At 41.2% G+C, this 21,059-nt stretch overlaps 2 protein-coding genes across 4 annotated transcripts in view; both read right to left on the reverse strand.

The window, feature by feature from the left end:
- Positions 1-989: 989 nt before the first annotated feature.
- On the reverse strand, positions 990-2,993 carry bdkrb2 (bradykinin receptor B2). The gene is made up of 2 exons (XM_030044709.1): positions 2,901-2,993; positions 990-2,124 (listed from the first exon to the last, which is right to left on the reverse strand). Exons 1-2 carry the CDS (start codon positions 2,918-2,920, stop codon positions 1,086-1,088), a joined length of 1,059 nt encoding a protein of 352 aa, XP_029900569.1. The 5' UTR covers positions 2,921-2,993; the 3' UTR covers positions 990-1,085.
- Positions 2,994-18,053: 15,060 nt separating this feature from the next.
- LOC115380684 (uncharacterized protein C14orf132) overlaps positions 18,054-21,059 on the reverse strand; it is a 32,928-nt gene continuing 29,922 nt past the window's right edge. For all 3 annotated transcript variants that reach the window (XM_030081836.1, XM_030081835.1, XM_030081834.1), the window contains one exon: positions 18,054-19,595. In XM_030081836.1, the coding sequence (XP_029937696.1) occupies positions 19,362-19,595 (234 nt within the window). In that variant the 3' untranslated portion in view covers positions 18,054-19,361. The remainder of the gene's footprint in view (positions 19,596-21,059) is intronic.

The following is a 21,059-nucleotide window of genomic DNA, read 5'->3' on the forward strand; positions in this document are numbered from 1 at the left end:
ATTTGAGGTAACTTTGTCTGCCTGAATGTTTTTTGTTCCACAACAGTTTTCTGTGCCTACATAATGGTAAAGCCCTGACTCATAACAAAGATTTCCTGTTTGGCACAGCAAGCCCTCATTTTGGAAATGACCAGGGGTGTAGCCGTGCCCACAGCCCACACTGACTCAACATCTGGCCAATAACTTGCTGGTGTGGGGAAAATGCATAATGAGAAAACTGTTGTCCATACAGGCCACACAAAGGAACACAATTTTTTGTCAGCACTGGAAACTCTTAAAAAGATTACTGTTTTTATCCATGCAGACACTGAGTCAGAAACACCAGAAAACACGAAGCCGGGAGTTGTCTAGACTCTCGCTCGCCCTGGTTTTGTGTTTGACATTTAAACACATTACAAAGATTCAACAAGAACTACAAAATATCATGTACTCCTTTCAATCTGAGGAAATTAATATAGTTAATGGTACTATGTACATTTCAAACTGCCAACATTTCGTCACCACTTAATTAGTAAATTACATATAAAGAACCTATTTTACAGAAAAATATATTATAGTGTGAGTGAAGTGAGTGTACCGAGTTGGCTTGCACTATATTCATAGTGCAGCGTGACACCATAAAACATTGTTGTATGGACTTGGTAATAAGGGGTGTGGCCATGTGGCTGCAAGTTTGTGGCATGTTGTGTGTGTTATGGAAGTGTATGGAAGTGTGTTAAATGAGTGTGTGGGTCAAACTTGACTGTTCTTGTTGTGGTAAGACATATAAAATTACTCATTCTATGCTGAACACCACTGTGTTAGAAATCTGCTATCATGTTTGACCAGGAGAAAGGACAGAGACTGATAACTTCAAGAGGATATACATTTTTCCTGTCTTATACTGTGACATGCATGCTGTGAATGTTAAGTTAGGACTGACTCTAGACTTCAGTTTAGCTGATCATTTAAATAATTTAAATAACTTAAATCACTGCAGTACAATACTATTAAGTGATTGCCCACCAGAGGCATCGTAACATGAAGATCAAGGTGTAACCCTAAAATGAAATGTTCTGATTCTAATTAGTTTTCCCAACATTTGTTCATGCCAAGGTCTTGAGTGTTGCAGAGGACAGGTGTGAGCGTGCAGAGTCAGAGATCACCAGTCTCTTCGTGGACAGCTGCACAAACAGTTCCCTAACTTTTTTCCGGAAGTTCTTCCCCACAATGACATAGAGGATGGGGTTGAGCACGCTGTTGAAGAAGGCTAGGTAGCCGAAGACCTGGTTGCAGATCTCCAGAATTGAGCTGAGGCGGCACCCCTGAAGGACTTTAGCTCTCACAAGTATATCCAGGGCGGTGACCAGGTGGAAGGGGACCCAGCAGATCAGGAAGGCCAAGAGGACTGCCAGCACCAGAAGGGTGGCCTTCCTCTCTGTGTTCTCGGCATTGAACCTCTCTGTTGCCTGGTTCTTCAGAGCCTGAATAATCTTGACGGTACAGCAGGAAATGATGGAGACAGGGATGATGAAGCCAAAAATGGTCAGCATGCCATCAAAGGCCAGCTCGGTTGTCTTGTTTGGGTAGTTAAGGTAGCAGGCATTAATCTCGAAGTCAGGGAAGTAGTCAATAGTCCTGAATATGAATGTGGGAAAGCTCAGAAGCAGGCCAAAGCCCCACACCAGTAGACAGGCCATCTTGGCATATTTCGGCCTGCGCATTCTGCCATGGGTCATTGTATGCACTAATGCCACATACCGATCTATGCTCACCAGAACCAGGAAATAGATACTGCAGTAGATGTTCATCTTGATGCCCAGGTTCACCAGTCGGCACATGAAGAGACCAAAGGACCAGTTGAATCCATTGGCTACGTTGACGGCCCAGAAGGGCAAGCTGGACACCAGGATGAGGTCAGCAGCAGCCAGGTTGCTCAGGTAGATCTCAGCCACTGTGCAGGCCTTCTTGTGGAGGCAGAAAACCAACAGGACAAACACATTTCCCAAAATCCCGAGCACAATGACAACTATGATGTACGCTGTTTGTTTGGTGTTCAGCCAATGCCAATCCTCATCAGGACAGTCACTGCCATTGGTGTTGTTTTTGTCACCATATATAGCTGTGGTGAAGTTGACTGGGAAGCTGAGGAGAAATATGTGGAGAAAGAAAAATATATGAAAATGATACAGTATGTATTTCCATGTTCAGTTGACTTCATAAAAAAAATACTTTCACTGGAAATTGCACTTCAGTGATCACTACCCAGTCATTACATGGCCACATAATTCTGTTCCGCTATATGTACAAATTGCTGTTCCATTAATTAAGTATTGCTTTTCTATGTGTGCTGCTATTACCACACAAATATGCACTACAAAATAACTGTTTCCCAAACACTGACTGTGTTTAAGGCTAATATCACTATATCTTAACATATATTTTAGAGCTACAACAACATATTTGATATGAGGGACTGTGCTGACAATAAAAACTATATAGACGCATGCATTAATGTATTGTCATCATACATCCAAAACGATTTTTTTTTACCCATTTTAATTTAACTATTGAAGAGCTGAAGCTAGTGTTCACTGATATTTTACAGCGGGTACAGTCTATGAAAAGAGTGCACCAATGAGTATCTTTGAACATGTTAACACATGCCTACTGGCAGTGGCTATTTTCAGTTTCTGTTACATCTCACGCCTATTGTAGGTTTACTCCTTTTTTTTTTTTTTTTTAGCTCTTCTGACATGTCTACAAATTTTGCAGAGCCTCTGTGCATTGTCATTGACAGGAAATCATAATATTTTACTTAAAACTGTAAATGAAAGGCTTAAACAAGTCACAGTGAAGGTTTAAGTAGTACAGTGTCACACAAAGGGGTAAAGTATGAGACAAATTTAGCTTTTAAATACCTTGTTGGCTGAAGAGTCATTCCTTCTGAGTTTAAGTCCAGATATGAAACGTGCAGATGCCCAGTCACACTGTTACCAGTGCCCTCCCCTTCTCTCCTCTGTCTCTCAGCCGCTTTCTTAAAGGAGAAAAGAAACTCACAATGGAGTGATGTCACTCAAAACTTTGGTATTTATCTCCCTCTCTCTCTCTCTCTCTCTCTCTCTCTCTCTCTCTCTCTCTCTCCTCCTTCTCTCCTCCTTTTCCTCCTTGATAGTCATACAAGACACGACCTGAAGGATTTTCATGCTTACAGTTTTATTCCAGGGCTTTTAATATTCTTTAAACCTATGGTAGGGCAGATGAGCTTTTGTTATAAGTCAATATGCATGTCTATTGATGTGCACATATTAGCTGTTGCTAAAGCAGTCATGTTGTCATTACAGCTGGAAAAAAAACACATAAAGGATCTGCCCACTCTTCAACAATAGGAAAAAAGATCCCTCTGCCTGAGTCACTTGAAAAATATATTATTAATTTCCATGATGCATGATGCACTTCAAAACATAAATCACAAAGTGCTCCAGTAAAAGTGCTGCACAAAATCTGTCAAATGTTATGATCACATTTTCCTAAGTGACAGTGAACTGAGCAAATCTACCCAACTCATACGTATATACTATACAGGCTTTGTCTCATCACCTGCAGTATCTTTTGGGACAGACTTAACTTCTCATCACAACAACAGGAAATGTCATCACAGAACTCGCCATTCTTATAGAGAGAAATACTCATATGGAAATCCTTGGTCCTTATGCAGCCTCTCAAGAGGAATGAACAGGAAACATAAACATACCATCTGAATTTGTGGTGATTTAGTGGGTATTTCAGTAATACACACAGGAGAATACATTACAATTTAAAGAAAACACTGAATGCCCACTTCCACATCCATGCCCGGGGGATGTAATATTATCAGGAAAATAGTCTTTCTTCTGACAATAGTATGATGTTTGCATAGCCTGCTTCCATAGGGTATTCTGCTCAGTGCATTAGATAAGGATAAGTGTGGGACAGTGCGACCAAAATCAGAAACATCCCTCACAATGGATGAATTGTTGTCGTAACATCCTAAATCTCTCTGTTGACCAGTGACTGACTCCTTTTTCCATTAGCCTTCTCATTTTTCCAGCATCTGGAAGTCATTAAAACTGGGAAGCTAGTTCTGGGACATTTTTACCTTTTAAACTTAATTTTCTTTGGATTTTTTTCAATATAAGGTTGCCTGAGTGGGATTTTGAAATTACAAAACAAAATGGAAAGGCCTTTCTGAAATAGTTATCACACAATACTAAAAATATCATGAGTCAGATATCAGTGATTGGCCAGAACTCTTCGACATTTACAGTATACTGATTATTCAGTGTAAAATACTGTATATGCTTAGATTACAGTGACAGCTGCTAAATATTACAGAAAATGTGGATGCACTGTGCATCAAGTATACACATTTACCGTAAGTGCTGTGAAAGCAGCTCCCCTTTTTTAAACACGCTTTTTCTTAGGAAATTCTAGGGAGTTTCCTGATAGTTGATGAGCAAGGTACCCTTCTGTAACATAGAAAAGGATATTTTAAAAACAGCTTCCAGATATAGCGTATTGCGCAGGAACCGGTTCATCCACACAGTTCCACAGAAAGTGCAGTTCCCACCTTCAAGCCTGTGACTGGCTTGGCTAGTGTGGGTGTGGAGATGCGAGTGCTGTTATTGCGTAATGTATTTCATTGACAGCTTATGGATGCCCAACATGCCAACTTGAGATACATTAGAGATCACACGGTGCAATTCAAAATGGGAAAAAGTCATTCAAAGCACCTCTGGGGAAAGGCCAGTGTCCAGTTAGAATTTATTGGCGCTGATAAAAGGTTGATGGACTTAACTCAATAATGTATGAAATCCGATCTGTTGGTCGTATTCATATGAGAAATACACAGTAAATGCATGTCCATTAGGATGTAAGTGGCCAAAGTGATACACCGTAACAAGATTTAAATCTAGCCAAAGTGCTGCTTCTGTGTTTGTGGGAACCTGCAGTTAAAGTTCAGTCCCAAAGGAAATCCCCCTCAAGAAAACTTAAACATCACCAATATGAACTGAAAATACTTTTCCTTGGAAGGGTCCTTGACTCCAGTGATGCAGAGTGGTCACTGATCCTGGAGGCTGACCTTTGACAGGGGGCGGTCCTGTCGCCAGCTAAGACTGATAGTATTCTATTTCAGATTCAAAAGGAATTAGGCACCATCCTTTCTTCCATCATTCATCTTCTATGACAGGCTATAAGAGTTTGGTACACCAGATCTCTGTCATGTAATCCAGTGATGCAGTGAGACTTCCTGGTCCCCTTTCCCTTTCCTTTCCTCTTGAACTGGGAGGGTTAGGAACCAGATGAATGACTGATGATGTTTTGACAGCATTTTATTGTGTCAAACAATGCATGGCTCTGTTTAATTTATGTATATTAACATGAAGTGGGGGCTTGACTTCCCTTTGCAAAAGAAACCTTGGCTCTCCTCCATCTGTTCCACAAGATCAGAGGAGTGACAAGGGGGAAAAGACCCATTCAGACTATAGAACAAAGGAACAATTAAACAAACACTCTTTTTCTGTTGCTCTGCTCTTGCTGCTCCCACTAAGTCAATTTGCACAAGTGAGTTATCGAGAGACAGATTACAGAGTGCAGGTTCTGTCTGCTTGTCCTGTTCTGTTCTCTAGAAAGTTTGTCCTCCTGTTAGCCTCAGCCCAGGCCTGCCACTCAGATCCTGTTTGTAAATCAATTTCTCTCTGGACCCAGTTCCGTTCATGGCTTGCGTCATTGCGTGCGGTTATACTTGCCCTTCTGCTTTTGTTTGCAGATTCCACAGTGCACTGCATATTTTGATGCGCCTCGTCTAGCACAGACATAAAGGTATAGAACTGAAAACAAACAGCCCCTTCCCCATTTCCTGTTTCCTATTTCCATTTCAAGAGTATTTGATCCACAGACCATCCTCCCCAGTGTGAAATATCTCCAGTACATCAAAGATACCTCAATGGAAGGCTGCCTTTGATGCATTTTCCCTAATCAAATTAGATTTTTCTTATTTTATCTCATAGTGTTTCTCAAGATACAATTTCAACGCAATTTCAAAATAAAGTTTCCTAGCAAATAAATATTGCATTTTGTTGGTTTACATTAAGGACCAAAGTGGATGCAAATGACCAAACAACTGTGCACCGGGCACTCAATGTGCACAAGTCATTAAGTTTACACTTGAACATACAAATGCTTCATATTTGATACTTGTGAATTGAAGAAACAGGCACAGAGAAGTGTATTTATATAATCATTTTCCAACACATGCTGACATTATGAAATGTATACAGTTTTATTTATTGATATGTATTTATACAACGCTCTGCATCTCTGGAGAAATGACTCCTATGGGCCACCATGACGTTCTCCTCTGCTTTGGTAACAATAACAGTAGCAACAATTGGCCATGCATACAGTGACTGTGGAATTTGGAGTTATTGTAAAGGGAAAATGTTTTTATCTTGGGCTGTGTGTATGTTCCTTTCAACCCTTTTAACCGCCAACACAAGCCACAAGAGTTGATGTTTGCAAAGCACTAAGTCTGTGTCCACACATGATATTGATCAAACTGATATGGTGCCTATTCCGGTCCACTCTCCTTCCCTTTTTGTAAAACCTCCTCAAGGCCTGAGTACAAACCCTTGCCAGCTTCATTACACTGACTGACACATAAGCTCTTGCAGTCGCACAAACTGGAAAGTCCTTGGCTAACATTACAGAGTCAAACTCTCTTTGAAAAGAGTGTAAAACTCTGTGGTTAGTTATGTGTCTGGGGTGGTGCACGGCTAATGGGGCACAACACAACGTCTGGACGAGGTGGCGACAGCCCTCATGCTCCTCCTTGAAAACACTCAACAACACTTCTTTCTTGCACGTCTGACTAAATCATCTTCCTGGCTGCGGATATTAGTCAGTGCCGGCCTCCCTCTTGTGTCTTCTTTCATAACAGTTCACAGATTTGTGACAACAGAGTACGTCCTCATGCAGTTCCAGCTGTGGTTTCATGGGAAACGGTTATATTCAAAGAAAGGAAGGAGAGGTTCATCTGAAAGGATCTCTATTGAAAGACACCAAGGTCTGACTCTGGGAGTGGACCCATAAAACCTCAAATTGATACCATCTGTTTTTTTGAATGTCGATACGCCCAAAGAATATTAATGCAACTATAGTGCACTTTTTCCATCTGGGCAGTGAGGTTCACACACCCAAAAAAGACAAAGGGTGTGTTTTCTCCATCACAAAATACAAGCACAACAGACCTGACAGTCACACTGTGTTCAGACATTCAGATGAGATAATCAAATACCATTTAAAATCCAGCCTCTCCTCAGTTCCAAACGTTCTTTGCCAAAATGCTGTACTTCTAATCTATGTGTTGCATGTAAAGTTGAATTGTTCCTGTAATGTTTTCATTTGTGCATGTAAAAAAACACACACACATTTACAAATGATATGTGCAGCTACAACTCCGCTTTATGCTTTAACAAACATGAGTATTTTTATTTCTTTATTTATTTTACAGGTCCACACCTCTGGAGATTTGTTCAAATCATTTCTAAATGTTGAAAACTACAACTACAAATCACACAACATTTGGGCAACTCACTCACAAGTCTGTACTTAGTTGTACAAAACTTTTTCATACACTCACAATCTGCTAATAGTGTAAAACTGATTATCCTCATTGTGTGCATTCTGAAATATTAATGATCATTTTAGCCCACAGCCCCGGGCCTCGGCTCTTGTGTGTAGCCGCTAATGCAACATCAAACACTGGGCAATCTCTCCAGGATTCACAGAAATCTGTGAACCCTTGCTTTTAATGCTGTGTGTCTAGACTAATGTCGCTTGCTGAAAGCCACAATGTTGTGTTTTCTGTTGATCAGTGCATTTGTAATCAGTTGTTTTGAAAATCTGTGGAGTTAGGGAAGGGCAGATTTTTGTGTAAACTCTTGTGTGGCTCTTGTGTGTAACCACTAATCTCTCCATGAGACACTTGGCCATTTCTTCAGAAACTTGAACAAAAAGACCCCTGCTATAACTGCTGTATAGCCAAATAATGTCCTTGGCAGACTATCCACTATTCTTGTATTTTCAGATGTTGAGACGGTAATATCAGCTCATCTGCAGGCGAGGGAGAGGCACATTTTGGACAGTTTGCACGCTTTCCCCTGATATATCTTGCTTTCTCATTCCAAATGTCCCAACCACCATTTTTATCCTGCTTTCAAAGACTGAGAAAGTATTAAAAAGGAGTCAGAATATGGGTGAAAATCAAATGTAAGTGAACCAGCTGTCAGGTAACAAAAAGAGGATGCCTCCACATCCCTTTTTGGATCACAGCTCCAGTAATTGCAAAACATTATGCAACACTCTGAGTCAGCTACCAGTGGCTTTCTCTCTCCCCCAACAGCATCTGATGCCCACATTTGAGTTTTGTTTTTCATTTTTTCCTGCTTTGAACATCACAAGACAGGGAACCTTCCCTTTTGGTTTTGTAATAAATGTGTGTTTGTGGCTGTAAACCTGGGTAAAGGACCAAATTTCAGGCTGTGGGAGTGTTTACCAAGACACTATGAGTGAGAAGTAAACTGTGGTGGAAAAACAGCTTGTTTGGAAAAGGTTATTTGATCACTCAGCCACTTGCAAAGTGGAGCATAATGTGCAATACGGTCATCATTATATGACTCAACATGGAGCTCTAAACAAAACAACTCATCATTTGAAAGTCCCAGCATCGAACTTACCACAGAAGATTCTCAAAAGCAATATTAAAAGCTTGAGTGCACCACAGTAAAAAGGCCCATCTCAACAAGTCATTTTGCCTTACACTCTGTCTTAAAACATTATTTGGCATAATGGCTAAATAATGGCATAGTTAAAGTTTGTATCATACTTGTAGGTTTTATACAGTACAGGATTACACAACATGGAATTTGTACATGTCCATGGTATTTGTAAAATGTAGCTTTTCCGTGTGTTAAATGGCTGGAAGTTAAGTGTGGGAAAACAAGCAAGAGTTACAGGAAGCTAAGAGGCAAGGTAGGGTAAACAGAGAGCAGCCGTGGCTCGTCCCAGACAGCTCAACCATCTGGCTTTTTAAAAATTCTGATACAGACTGACAGACGACATGAAAAGTGTGAGCCTCAGAGGGCCAAGAGAGATGAGCGCTTGTTTCAGTGAGAGGCTTGTGACAATATGGTGATACTAAGAGAGTGGGCTGTTACACCACTAAAGGATTTCAAGTGTCTGTCTCTTCAGTCTTGAAAAGGAATACCCTTCAGATACCCAGCGGAATGAAAAACTGATGGGAAAGGCTTATTTTCACTCTTCCACCTTCATTTCAGTGTAGTCCATTTCATGTCTGTGTGTTTACTTAAACAATAAGCTATTGTAGTGAACGGAAAAAAGAGAATAAAAACAGAGCAATGATCTTGTCACATATCAGCTTCAAAATAGGTTTTGGCCTTAAATTGAACATGTTGTTGAAAGATCACATAGAGGGCTCAACCATCATTCAATAGGCCTATAATATATATATATATATATATATATATATATATATATATATATATATATATATATAAAATGACTTTCCAATCTGACAATTTTGCAACTAAAACATTCAGTATTGTCTGTCTACATCATAGGTGAAGTCTGAACTACAACAATATGATGCATCGGTTCCTTCCTAATCTTGGACAGTTAGATAAACAGCATGACATGTACAGTAGAGCCCTCTGCTGGACAATCAGTACATAAATTAGTCTGCACCTGGACACAGTGCCAGGAAATCCAACCCTGCGTTCCAATACTCATACTATCATACTATTTAGTAGGGAAAAAAAAGATTTTGTGTGTCCCAATACATAGTATGTCAGATGCAGTATGCCAAGAGTACCAGGATGTTCTACTATATCCGGTCAGATTTCGCAGTATGGATTTCAGCATGCTGCTCTGGCCATTCTGACCCACAATCCTTTGTGCAGCGGACGTTACGTCGCACTGACTGAGTTGCGTGTACAGGCCACGCCCACATACGGACGACAACAAAACGCACATATCTCACAAAAAAGTGACAGCAGAAGCGACAGGAAGACAGAAGATCAGAAATATGACAGAGGACAGCGCAGTATGAAAAAGCACCGGCATTTTGACAACAACATTCAAATTTGCCGCTACGGACGGCGGTGGAAGTGAGCGAGAGGGCCGGACTTCAGGGATGATGTATGTAGTGTGTCCCAAAAGTATGCATATGCATGCATATTTCATACTAAACTACATACTTTGTAAGGGCAGCTGCAGTACCTACTAAAAGTAAAAAGTATAAGTATGCGATTTGGAACGCAGGGCAAGTAAGAGGACTGCCCATAACTAACTAACTGAATACATAAACATACAGACATACATGCAGATATTACATATGACATACACACAATGTGAATATGCAGTGCATGTATATTTCTGGCAGGGATTTATGTGAAGGCTCCTGAAATATGATTTTCTCTGATGAAACCTGAAGTCATCATCTCACTGTACAGATCTGAGCAGTCTGGGAGGTGAAGTCATTGTGAGTGAATGGAGAGGAAGAAAAAAATAAAAATAAAAAAGCAATGAAACAAAATCCCACTGGACCAGTCTAAACTGTGAGAGGTTTGACTTTATGTTGTGAAGAAATGAAACTAATGTACAGCGTCATAAATCAAAAGTGGTAGACGCGGGGACATTGCTGCAAACAGAAAGCGGTCTCCCTGGCCAACTTGCTTGTGGTTCACAGAGTTGCACACGTCTAAACTCAGCAGCCATCAATCTCTCCGCTCCTCTGCGAGAGAGCACCTGTCAGACGTTCATCACGGCACGGAGAAGTGGACAGAGGCTTCCACTGTTAATTCTGATGATGTTTCCTTTCCTCTCCAGTCTCTTGCATTTTCTCTCTTCCCTTTAAGTCTGTATTTTTCTGTCTGTCTGTGCATTGTTCCATTTCTCTCTCTCTCTCTCTCTCTCTCTCTCTCTCTCTCTCTCTCTCTCTCTCCCTCTATCTCTCCATTCATCTCTCTCATTGACCCTGGAGTGCCTCCCACTTTAATTTTGGCCGGCGGCCCTGTAAGTGATATTCAAGTGAGCCTGCTCGCGGCTGCCAATCGGTGCATCAAGTGATACATGTCAGTCTCCATGGCGACAGGCAGCATGTTCTGCATGCCGATAACCAATCACAATCTCTGACTCAAAGTGACAGCGCTTTGGCAGAGGTCTGCTGAGCGCTCTTGTAAGTTTTGAGACTCCTCGATAAATGAATATGATTTTACTACATCTCTGCTTATAAATAGAATCTCAGATCTATTTTGGGAAATTGCTCAGTCTCCATGAGGGCAGCTGTAGCCAAGCGGGTGACAAAATTAGATTGGCTTTGCAGGGCAGCACCAAAATGCATTTTCTGCATTCTTCCTCCTTAAAAGTGCAACTTTGAGGGTTGACTGAAGATAAGCATGTAAATTATCAGTGGTAATTGAGAACCACACAGACTCAGCCATCAACTTTAGTCCATATTAAAGTTGAGTCTCACTTCTGTCGACACTTTTCAGAGTGCACCTTTAAACTGCTGTCCTATGATGATGCTGTATTAGAAATATGAATGTGTTCTGTTGAACTGCTTGATGAAACAAGAAGATAAAAACAAAATTACAAACAGCTTTATACCTCGGAGATGTGATGCACAGCTCAGGTGGACAGGGGAGCTATCCGTCTTTGCTCAAAGGCCAGCATCCTCGTAAATTTCCTGTCTCCCTCTGAGAATGTTTCCCATCAGAGATGATAGGCAGACAGAGAGACACGTTATGATACCTTATCTGTCCTGCCTCAGAGAAAAGGAGAGAGAGAGAGAGAGATGGGGCGAGTCAGCCATCCACTCAACAGGGATACTAAATCAAAAGAATATGCCGTCTGCCTTTTGGGTGACAGGTGATACTGAGCTCCCATCACCGGCTAATGGTAATGAAGCATTTTCAGTGATGCTGCTGCAGAATTGCTTGGGTGGGGGAGGGGCTGGGGGGGTGGAGGGGGGCTCGGGATCACAGTAAAGACTCTTTGTTCCCTGTCACAGGTGACACACTATTTACCGTCTTCCATTCCCTGCAATTTGAGGGGTAGAAAGGAGAGCATGATGCCGGAATTGATTAGATGAGACTTCTTTTACGCTTTGCCTTGGTCGTCTTGTGTCTTCAAAAAAAAAAAATCATCATGAGGAAAACGTTAAATTATGACTCCTCGTGAATTGATTCTCATTGAAGACACACATCATCAGCTAAGTGCTCCATGTCAAATTTTGCATGATTGTTAATTCTATCTGATCACAAATTACGCCGTTTACAGGGCTCATAATCTTGCTGAATCGGTCTGATTAGCCAGAGCAGGAGGTGCTGCTCTGTGTGCACCTCATCAAAGAACATTAGCTTGATATGACAACGATCTACGCTTGTAATGAGCAGGGACATTTGTGTGTTTGTGTGTGTGTGTCTGTGTGTGTGTGTATGTGTGTGAATGAACCAGAGAGGGAGATGGACAGAAAGAAAGAAAGATAGAAAGAAAGAAAAGCACTAACTAGTGCAACTAGTGCAAAACAATACTTAGGTTCAGAAATGGTGGCTATGATCCAAAGTGCTGTCCGAATCCATTACAGCTTGTTGTTGCCATGGTAGCAGCCCACCTAAAATCGTTTTCCCACCACCCTCTTCCTCCCCCTGACACCTTATGAAGAAGCGATGACATGATGCCTCCAGTTTCTGAAGTGTGTGAAAGTGCGATGACACCTGTCAGTTAATCACATCGTCATCAGATCAGAGACTCGATCCTGCTCGTGCGTTCACCCGGTTACTTTCACCAACATTTATCATTCCGTCAGAGTCAATTATAGATGATGCTAACACAGCACAATTTATGCCATGCTCTGGTACCTTGTGTCTGCCTCTTTTTATCAGTTAAAGAACCCAGCAAAGTGTTTATCTCCCGTATGTTCTGCTGCAGTGGAGAGCTGAGTGATGTAGCATCACTTCCTCACTCCCCTGACACTGTGCCGGATTTGTAAGATGTTGAGCTGACAAGAAGACGCCCTCTTTCTCCATTTTGGACACTGACACACTTTGATAAAAGATCTATAATTGATTCAGTTCACAACTCAGGCTAAAAGAGACTGGAAGGACATTAATCTGCAGCAAACTGATGAATCTCAGTCCATCTCCATATATTGTGATATATATATTGTGATCTCATGCCCTGGGCTCACTCGCCTGGGGACAGACATTAAATCTCTAACTTTAGCCCTGCAGCTCTCAGTTGGGCAGTCAGGTCCCTGCTCTGATACCTACTGACTGGCAATGGCACTGTACTGTACTCCTGAAATATTGTAGCTGATTATACAGGAGTGTGTGTAATGTCTGTAAGCACACACTCACCATCGAGCCTACAAGTGCTCATTCTCACTCTTAGGATAATACTAACCAGGATTACTTAACAAAGTTTGCATCGAAAAAAAGTACTCCTTCAGACACAGAGATGATTGTGATTTATTTAAGCAATATGGGAGGGAGGGAGTGCTGTTTTACTGTCAGCATGGCTGTGATTTGGTCATAGACACTTAGGCTGACGGCCAAGAGCTGAGGATAATTATATACATCCAGTATAACAGCACAACCTCCAATGTGATATTGCTTTTACGCAACAGTCAGGTAACTGCAATAAACATGAACAGATTATAATTTATATATTTGATCAATCTTTTGCCAGATCAAGAAATCAAAATGAACATAGCTGAACAATTTCCCAACCACAAGCAAGCTTATTGAGCTGCATTTGCTCATGGTATTTTCTTGCCCTAAAATTCGCCTGTAAGGCAGCATTTCCTGACCTTCGTCTTCCCTTACCTCATCCTAACTATAGCCATAATCATAACAATAATATAGTGCAGCATTAAAGTCAGAGTTTGGACAAAAAAAAAGTTTTAAGTCTGTCCTCATGTCCTCTTAGAAGTGCATGTGTGGGGGGTTATTAGACAGGCACAGTGGAGAGAGGGGACGACATGCAGCAAAAGGTCTGGGCTAGACTTGAACCCAGGCTGCTGTGGCTTAGCCTTCATTTTACATGGTATGCACTCTACATAGTGAGTCACTGGAGCATCCAAATTAGCTATTTTTTACCTAAAAAGTGGTTTTAACAAAGGTAAAAACTTTTTTTTTTTTTTTTTTTTTACATTTTTACATCAGTACTTTGACCTCTATTTGAATAAAATATAGGCAAAGTAACAATACCTCTACTTGAGTAAGATGCTTCAGGATTGTTTCCACCACGGCTGATAAATGAGAGCTGAAAACTAAGGCACCAAGTGAAAATATAGAATACACCATGGCATGAGCCATACAGAGGGCTTTTGGGGGCATAACTGTGTGGAGGAGATGATTTTTCAAGTGTGCTTGAGCCTGTCTTTGTTGACAGGGAGCAGTGGGCTGGAGTGGGAGGACAGAGGATCTCCAGCCAGAATCCAGAGATGACAACTGAGAGTAAAAGGCTCCTAGTAATTGCAGTGGAGCTGCACAGTTACTTCACACACCCACACACTGTAAGCACTACCTCTAACACTCGCACACCCCAATGGATATACCATACCTCTTCCTTTTATCGCTGCAATCGTGTCTCACAAATAAGAGCTGAGTAGTTACGGGCATATTTACGTGGCAGATCATAAGGATGATAATGTGTACAGTAGTCATTGTTACACTACTTGAGATACATCCCGCTGTCTCTTCCTGTGTGTCTTGACCCCGGCAGTTTGAAGACGTGTCCGCATATATTAGCATACCCAACACCTCCTCACTGAGCTGTCACTCGAGGCTTGACAGGAATAGGTTATGAAGTGTTACATCCTTAGAGGCTCAGAGGCAATCGTGGAGCAGAGGGTCAACCTCTCCTGTCCTTCACTCCTCTTTTTCCACCCTCTCTACTCTCTTACCCCTTATCCTGTGCTTAAATTAACCATATGATCTATTTTTCACATGCAAAGCTAGACTCACTATGCGCAGGCCACATAAATAGAGTCAACGCTGCAGTGGATTTCCTTCAAACCATCACCTGAAAGTCCTATAAAGACTATTCAGTTACAGCCCAGATCACTCCAGGCAAGGTCAGCAGTTATCCATTTCATCTTGCTCCTTCTGAGGGAGGCTTGAGGCTCCCTTGCCTGTGGGGGTCGGTGGCTGTATCGTTTTTTTCCGCAATCGAGTGCATATAGAGCAAGAGCAAAGAAAACAGGAGAAGCAGTGTGAAGGCTGGTCAGTCTCTCCTTTGATGGAGAGACCAATGCGAGGGCCCACCTGCAGGCTCAGCCGACGTGGTGTCTCTCAGAGGCTGTAGCGGGCCCAGCTTTAAAGCTAGAGTGAGGATACTGGTATTACATGAAACAACCAACATGACACTTACAAATTCTCTAGTCGTCAAAAAATTAATTTAAAATTTTGTACCAAATCTGTGTAACAAACGGTATCAACCCAAAAACTGACACCTTATGAGGCATAATTTAGCATGGGAATGGACATTATATACTTCCATCATAATGTTCTAACCCTTATATACACAATAAATAAATAAATAGGTGCTGAACTGCATCTAAAATTACTCTTCAGGTTCCCAGCTTTCAGATGATGCACACCACTTCTACTCGGCATCCACTGTTGACCTTTTCTTTCCCCCTGAAGATCCCCGCCCTACAAAAATGGGCCTATATGGCACTGAGCCTGTGATTTTTTAATGGTCATAGTATTAGTGCTCAATTTTAAGGCGGAGAACAGTTTTAAACTCAGATTCACAACAGGAGTCTTGCACAAACTTACTGGACTCAACTCTATATTGTAATTGTTGTGGTTATAAAGTCTACAAAGCATAAAAAGTGTAAGCCCCATTACACTGAAACAGGTAATGTAATGAACATTTGGTTACAGGAGCAGCATCTGTGTAATCTTTGTCCTTCATAATAAACAAGACCATTCCTCTACTATTTTATACTGTAAATTTTTGCTGCTGGTCTTAACTTCCGGCACAGTCCATTGGTTCAGAAAACTGAGCACAAGAGGGATGGAGAGGTCCAAGCAGAGTCCAGGTGGTGTGCAAGCAACCAGTGTCCGCATCAGAATGACTGATGGTGCCATCGGAGCTCAGCATCAATCTCACCTGATGGCTCAGCAGTGACTGGCAATGTCTGCCAGTTGGTTGGCCTCAGCAGGAGCAAAGCCAGGAGTGAGGTTCAGGCCGAGAAAACACTTCCCCGCATGATCAACTGGTGTGTGTACGCTCTCCTTTACGTCGCCATGATTCTCCCAATCCATTGTTCCCCCCTAATCCGATGCACCCACATACAATTAACTATTTTTATGGATTCTTCATTTGCCAAAAGAGGAAAAAAATGAGTTAATATTGCAACTTTAATAGTAAGATACTTTTTTTTTTTTTTTTTTTTTTTTACAAAAGGAGCACTGTGTATGTGGTTTACAACATGTCTAAATATGCCCACATCAACCACTTAGTAAAAATAACAGGACTGAAAAGTCTCTCTCTGAACATTGTAGAAGTAGACTTGTAATAACAGAGATGACTGGTTATAGATTGTGTCTGAATTCCTCATCACATTGGAAGAGCAGGGTACAGTGAGCCAATTTTCTATTACGCAAGCCTAGTTTGTTGTGTATGAGCATATAAACAAGACATTTCTGTATCTTTCATCCTTCAGCATGTTGGTGATTATCTTTCCGCTAGATCCCAGGGGAAATATTAGCTTACCACCAACAGTGCAAACAGCTCTCTTTCCTCTTTTCTCTCTCTCTCTCTGCCTGTGTCTGAACATACATGAATCTAGTAGACATACAATGATGTCAGGATGAAATATTAATGTTTTTTGTCACTTGGCTTCATGTGAAGAAAGACAAGATGATGTCCACAAATAATACCGAGGATGGCAAGACGCTTGTCATGAGTTGTTGGGTTGATGTGCATCAAAACAGGTAAGATTAAATTAAAATTAATTAATTAATAGATAAATAAATGACCTGTCATTTGTTTAGCCTGCTTTATTGGAAAAGGAATGAAAATGTGCGAAAGAACCAGGAACACAATGAGATGATTTTTGAAAACTGAAAACCCACCTGCAGTGTTTGCGCGATGTTTGTGGAAATGCATTGTAATGTATGCTTTGTGTGTGTGTGTGTGTGTGTGTGTGTGTGTGTGTGTTTGCTGTCAATGAACACTGAGAATCAAAGGCATAAATATAACTCGGGCTCCAGGTCCTTGCTTGTCTCTCAAACAGAGCAAAGTTAATGTTCCCAATTAAGGGCAGGATTAATCACCATGGAAACGACTGCCTCTGGATTCCATGGTAACAGGAAGCTAAATCACTGAGGAGCTACAAATTTAAAGAGGCAGCTTGATATACCAAGGCTATAATGAAGTATTGTATCAGCCATTTATAGATATTAGATCAACATTTACAACAAGACTGCAGATCTTAAAGTAAAACTGTGGATTATTATTCAGGTTATTCATTAACTCATTTGATTTACCACACATTTACATCTTCAGTGATGCAGTCCTTGGTAGTGGTTAACATCAGGTAAACATCAGTTTATTTCCAAAATGGATATACAGTATAACATTTTGGAATGAAACCATAAATACACTGCATATGTTATGGAAAATGTGGGAAAATTTGTATATGGCAAGAGTTGGTAAATGTACACATTTAGTGGTAAATGTGTACATTTACAACCAGGGCCGGCCCTAGCCATTTTAGGGTCTTAGGCACATTTCAAAGAAGAAACCTCAATATATTCTATGCCATAAAAATGAGACAACAGTAACAAACACCATCATACTCACTTTATAAGAGATGCTTTCTGCTGCTGAAGTTGAGTGAGTGAGTTTCTGTCAGCTTTTTTTTATTATTTATTATTTATTTTTATTTATTTATTTTTATTTATTTATTTATTTTTATTCATTTATTTATTTATTTATTTTTGCAAAATCAAAGTCTGGGAAATATAGAGTTACTTACTCTAACCCAGAATTTTCATAATGGCACAAAAAAAGTATTTGAATGGCAACCCAAATTTGCAAATATTTTACCCAATTTGTCTGTATATTATTTTCCTCTTCTACTCTAAATCTCTCTGTGTGCCACTGCTGTACAAATTCTTATAATGCAATTATTTTTTATTTATTTATTTGGAAAAATAACCCTCAGTTTTGGCAGCCTCTAATTGAATAGTGCCCTAGGCAGCATCCCATATATCCGTTGCCCAAGGCCAGCCCCATTTACAGTTTCCCACATTTACCATAACATGTAGGCTACATCATAATGGGAAACTTCATCTTCTCTGTTACAAGTTCTTGTGCTTCTATTTGATTCTACTTTGCTAACATCCGAACATACTATGGAGACATAAATGGAAAGACCATGACAATGAAATCAGATGTGGAAATTATGTACATGACAAAATGTTCATTCAAAGGAACTGAAGTCACTGTTTGTATTAGACTGAGTTTGTGTAACAGACAAAAAATGGTTTTGTGACATTTTAAGTGAGCTCCAAAAGGAGCTTTGCTAGAGTCCAATCATTCATTTCCTGTTAGCAAAATTGTATAGATGCATAGTATGTACACTGATAATCAAAACCCTACAAATTAGTCCTTAAACAAGCTCTCACTTCCTGTGCCTCAAGGCGGGATGACACGGAGTAAATCCCGGTTCTTTTTAAATGTTTTAACATTCACCATCTCTGTTCAGCTGCATAACTGAGCAGCACCACCCCAAAGTGCCTAGCAACAATCTGGGAGATGTTTGAGATGGCCTAGATCAACCCGTATCTTAAGCCCCATTTAATCTTCATCCTCAGCTCTGCATTACAAGTGAGTGTGTTGTCTGAGCAGAAACACGGAAATAAACTTAGCTTGAAAAAAAAAAGTAACTTAGTCTCTTGGTTGAGAGTGTAATGAGTGTCGTCTCTGCGTTTTAACTAGAGATCTGCACACAAATGCTCCTTTTCCAACTTCCAGCCACAGAATCCAAAAGTCTTTCACTTAGACAAAGTCATATAGCACACAATAATGTCTGTGATCACACCTTCCACATCCTCAGGGGCCCACGCTAAGCCAAAAGTCAGGTGAGAGGGAGACAGAGAGACAGACAGGAAAAGAAAGACAGAGAAAGAGAGAGTACATGTGTGTCTGCCCACATGGCACGGCCGCACTCGAGGGTCCAGAGATCCAGAAAAAGCAGGATGTGTGGGGGTCTACATGTTTTTAGGCCTATGTGATGTTCATCAGAAGGTGAAGGCGTAGACCACGCCCACCACCACAATGTTCCCAATGGTGGCGACGATGGCAATCCAGAGCCAGATGGCATCGCTGGACATGGACTGCGGCTCGTCCTGCTGCTGCACCGAGGCAGCGGAGGCAGCGGCATGGACGCTGGCCGAGGAGTTGAAGAGCGAGTGGTCACCGCTGTAGTCATCGTTGGGTGAGGAGTCCATGAAGGCCCCCGTCATAACAGGGATCTATGACGGGTAGAGGAAAAAGAGGGAGAGAGAAGTTTGTTTTTATTGTTTTACATTTCAGAGCTTCTTGTTTTCTTGAGGCTAATTGAGGAAGAGAGAGAGACAGAGATATGATTTATAGAAATAGAAACGCTATATGAATGAGAAAAGAGATGAAAAGAGAGAAGACATTTTCACACCACAAAAAAAAAAAAAAAAAAGATATTATAAGAGTCATTGTCCAATAGTTCATTTTCTTGTTATTGTTGTCCATTCAGCTCAAGTGCAGCTATCTGAATGGTTGCTTTTCATTCAAGAGGGAGCCTGATTATGCTTTCCATCACTTTTTATTATTCTGGCAGCACTGGCTTACTTTAAAAAAGAGGAGTAGCTATTTCAACTTGGTAAGAACAAACCACTTTACAGTCCCAGTGCAGTGACTCAAACCTCCTGGTGCAAAATCCTGCCTCTCCTGACGATGACACGACAGCAGATTTGTTCCTGTTGGTCATGCATTAGCGAGTTCAAACGCTAAAGAACTGAGAGGTTACTGGATCACGACATCTTTCGTAAATGGTTACAAGGTTTCGGTGCGTGCATGGGTCATGCTGAACTCTCTCTCACACACACACAATGTCGTGCGTGTGTGCATGCGTGTGTATTTAGAAACTGGGGCTTGATTAATATGGAATGAATATTTTAGATGTGGCAAGTGAAAATGATTTATTGCTCAGGACAATTAGAGCTCTGTGAAGGTGGGTCATCAGAGCAGAAGCAACTGAGTGTTTTCGTGTGTTTGTCTGTGTGTGTGTGTGTGTGTGTTTGTGCCTCTGTAGCAAGGTGTACGCCTGAGGAATGCTTGAAAGCCCCTTACCACGCTCAGATTGGAAAACAGACTGATGTTGAAAACAATGCTAAAAATACCTCGGAGGGATGTTGAGCACTCTCGCATACACAGAAATTCTCTCTCGCATGCTCATTTGCTTACCTCCTCTTTCTCACTCACCCTCTCACATACACACACACACAGGCTAATGTGCAAAGACATTAACGCACACACACACACACACAAACACACACACACACTCGCTCGCTTGTTGAGGTCTTCCCTTGCACAGGAGAAAACACTGTTCAAAAAGCTTTCTGCTGCTCCCCATCCGCTGGCCCCTGGTGGTGAATAATGACATGACACATCCTGTGAAGCGCCTGCTGTTCACATGAGCATGATGGAGGCGGACAGGCATGTTTGAAGTCCAGCAAACCTGGGCTTCCCTGCCCCCCAACCTACTCATTATAATTGCTGATTCCTCCTCTAAGAAGAGTGCGATCTCTGTGTGTAGTTTTCATCCATCTCAGTATTCCTTTTTTCTGTATGAAGTCACGAGCATCACACAGCTGATAAATCCTCCTTATGGGAACGGTTAGCTGCATTAAATTTGAGAGGGTAGGCTACAACAATAAAGATCTCATCACAAAAGCAGTTGT

The sequence above is a fragment of the Myripristis murdjan genome, chromosome 22 (genome assembly GCF_902150065.1).
Source record: "Myripristis murdjan chromosome 22, fMyrMur1.1, whole genome shotgun sequence".
Lineage (NCBI taxonomy): Eukaryota > Metazoa > Chordata > Actinopteri > Holocentriformes > Holocentridae > Myripristis > Myripristis murdjan.

Coding starts and splice junctions, on each gene's coding strand:
- bdkrb2 (XM_030044709.1), bottom strand. CDS start 2,920: ATGACTCTTCAGCCAACAAG. Junction 2,125..2,900: donor ATGACTCTTCAGCCAACAAG/GTATTTAAAAGC, acceptor ATTTCTCCTCAG/CTTCCCAGTCAACTTCACCA.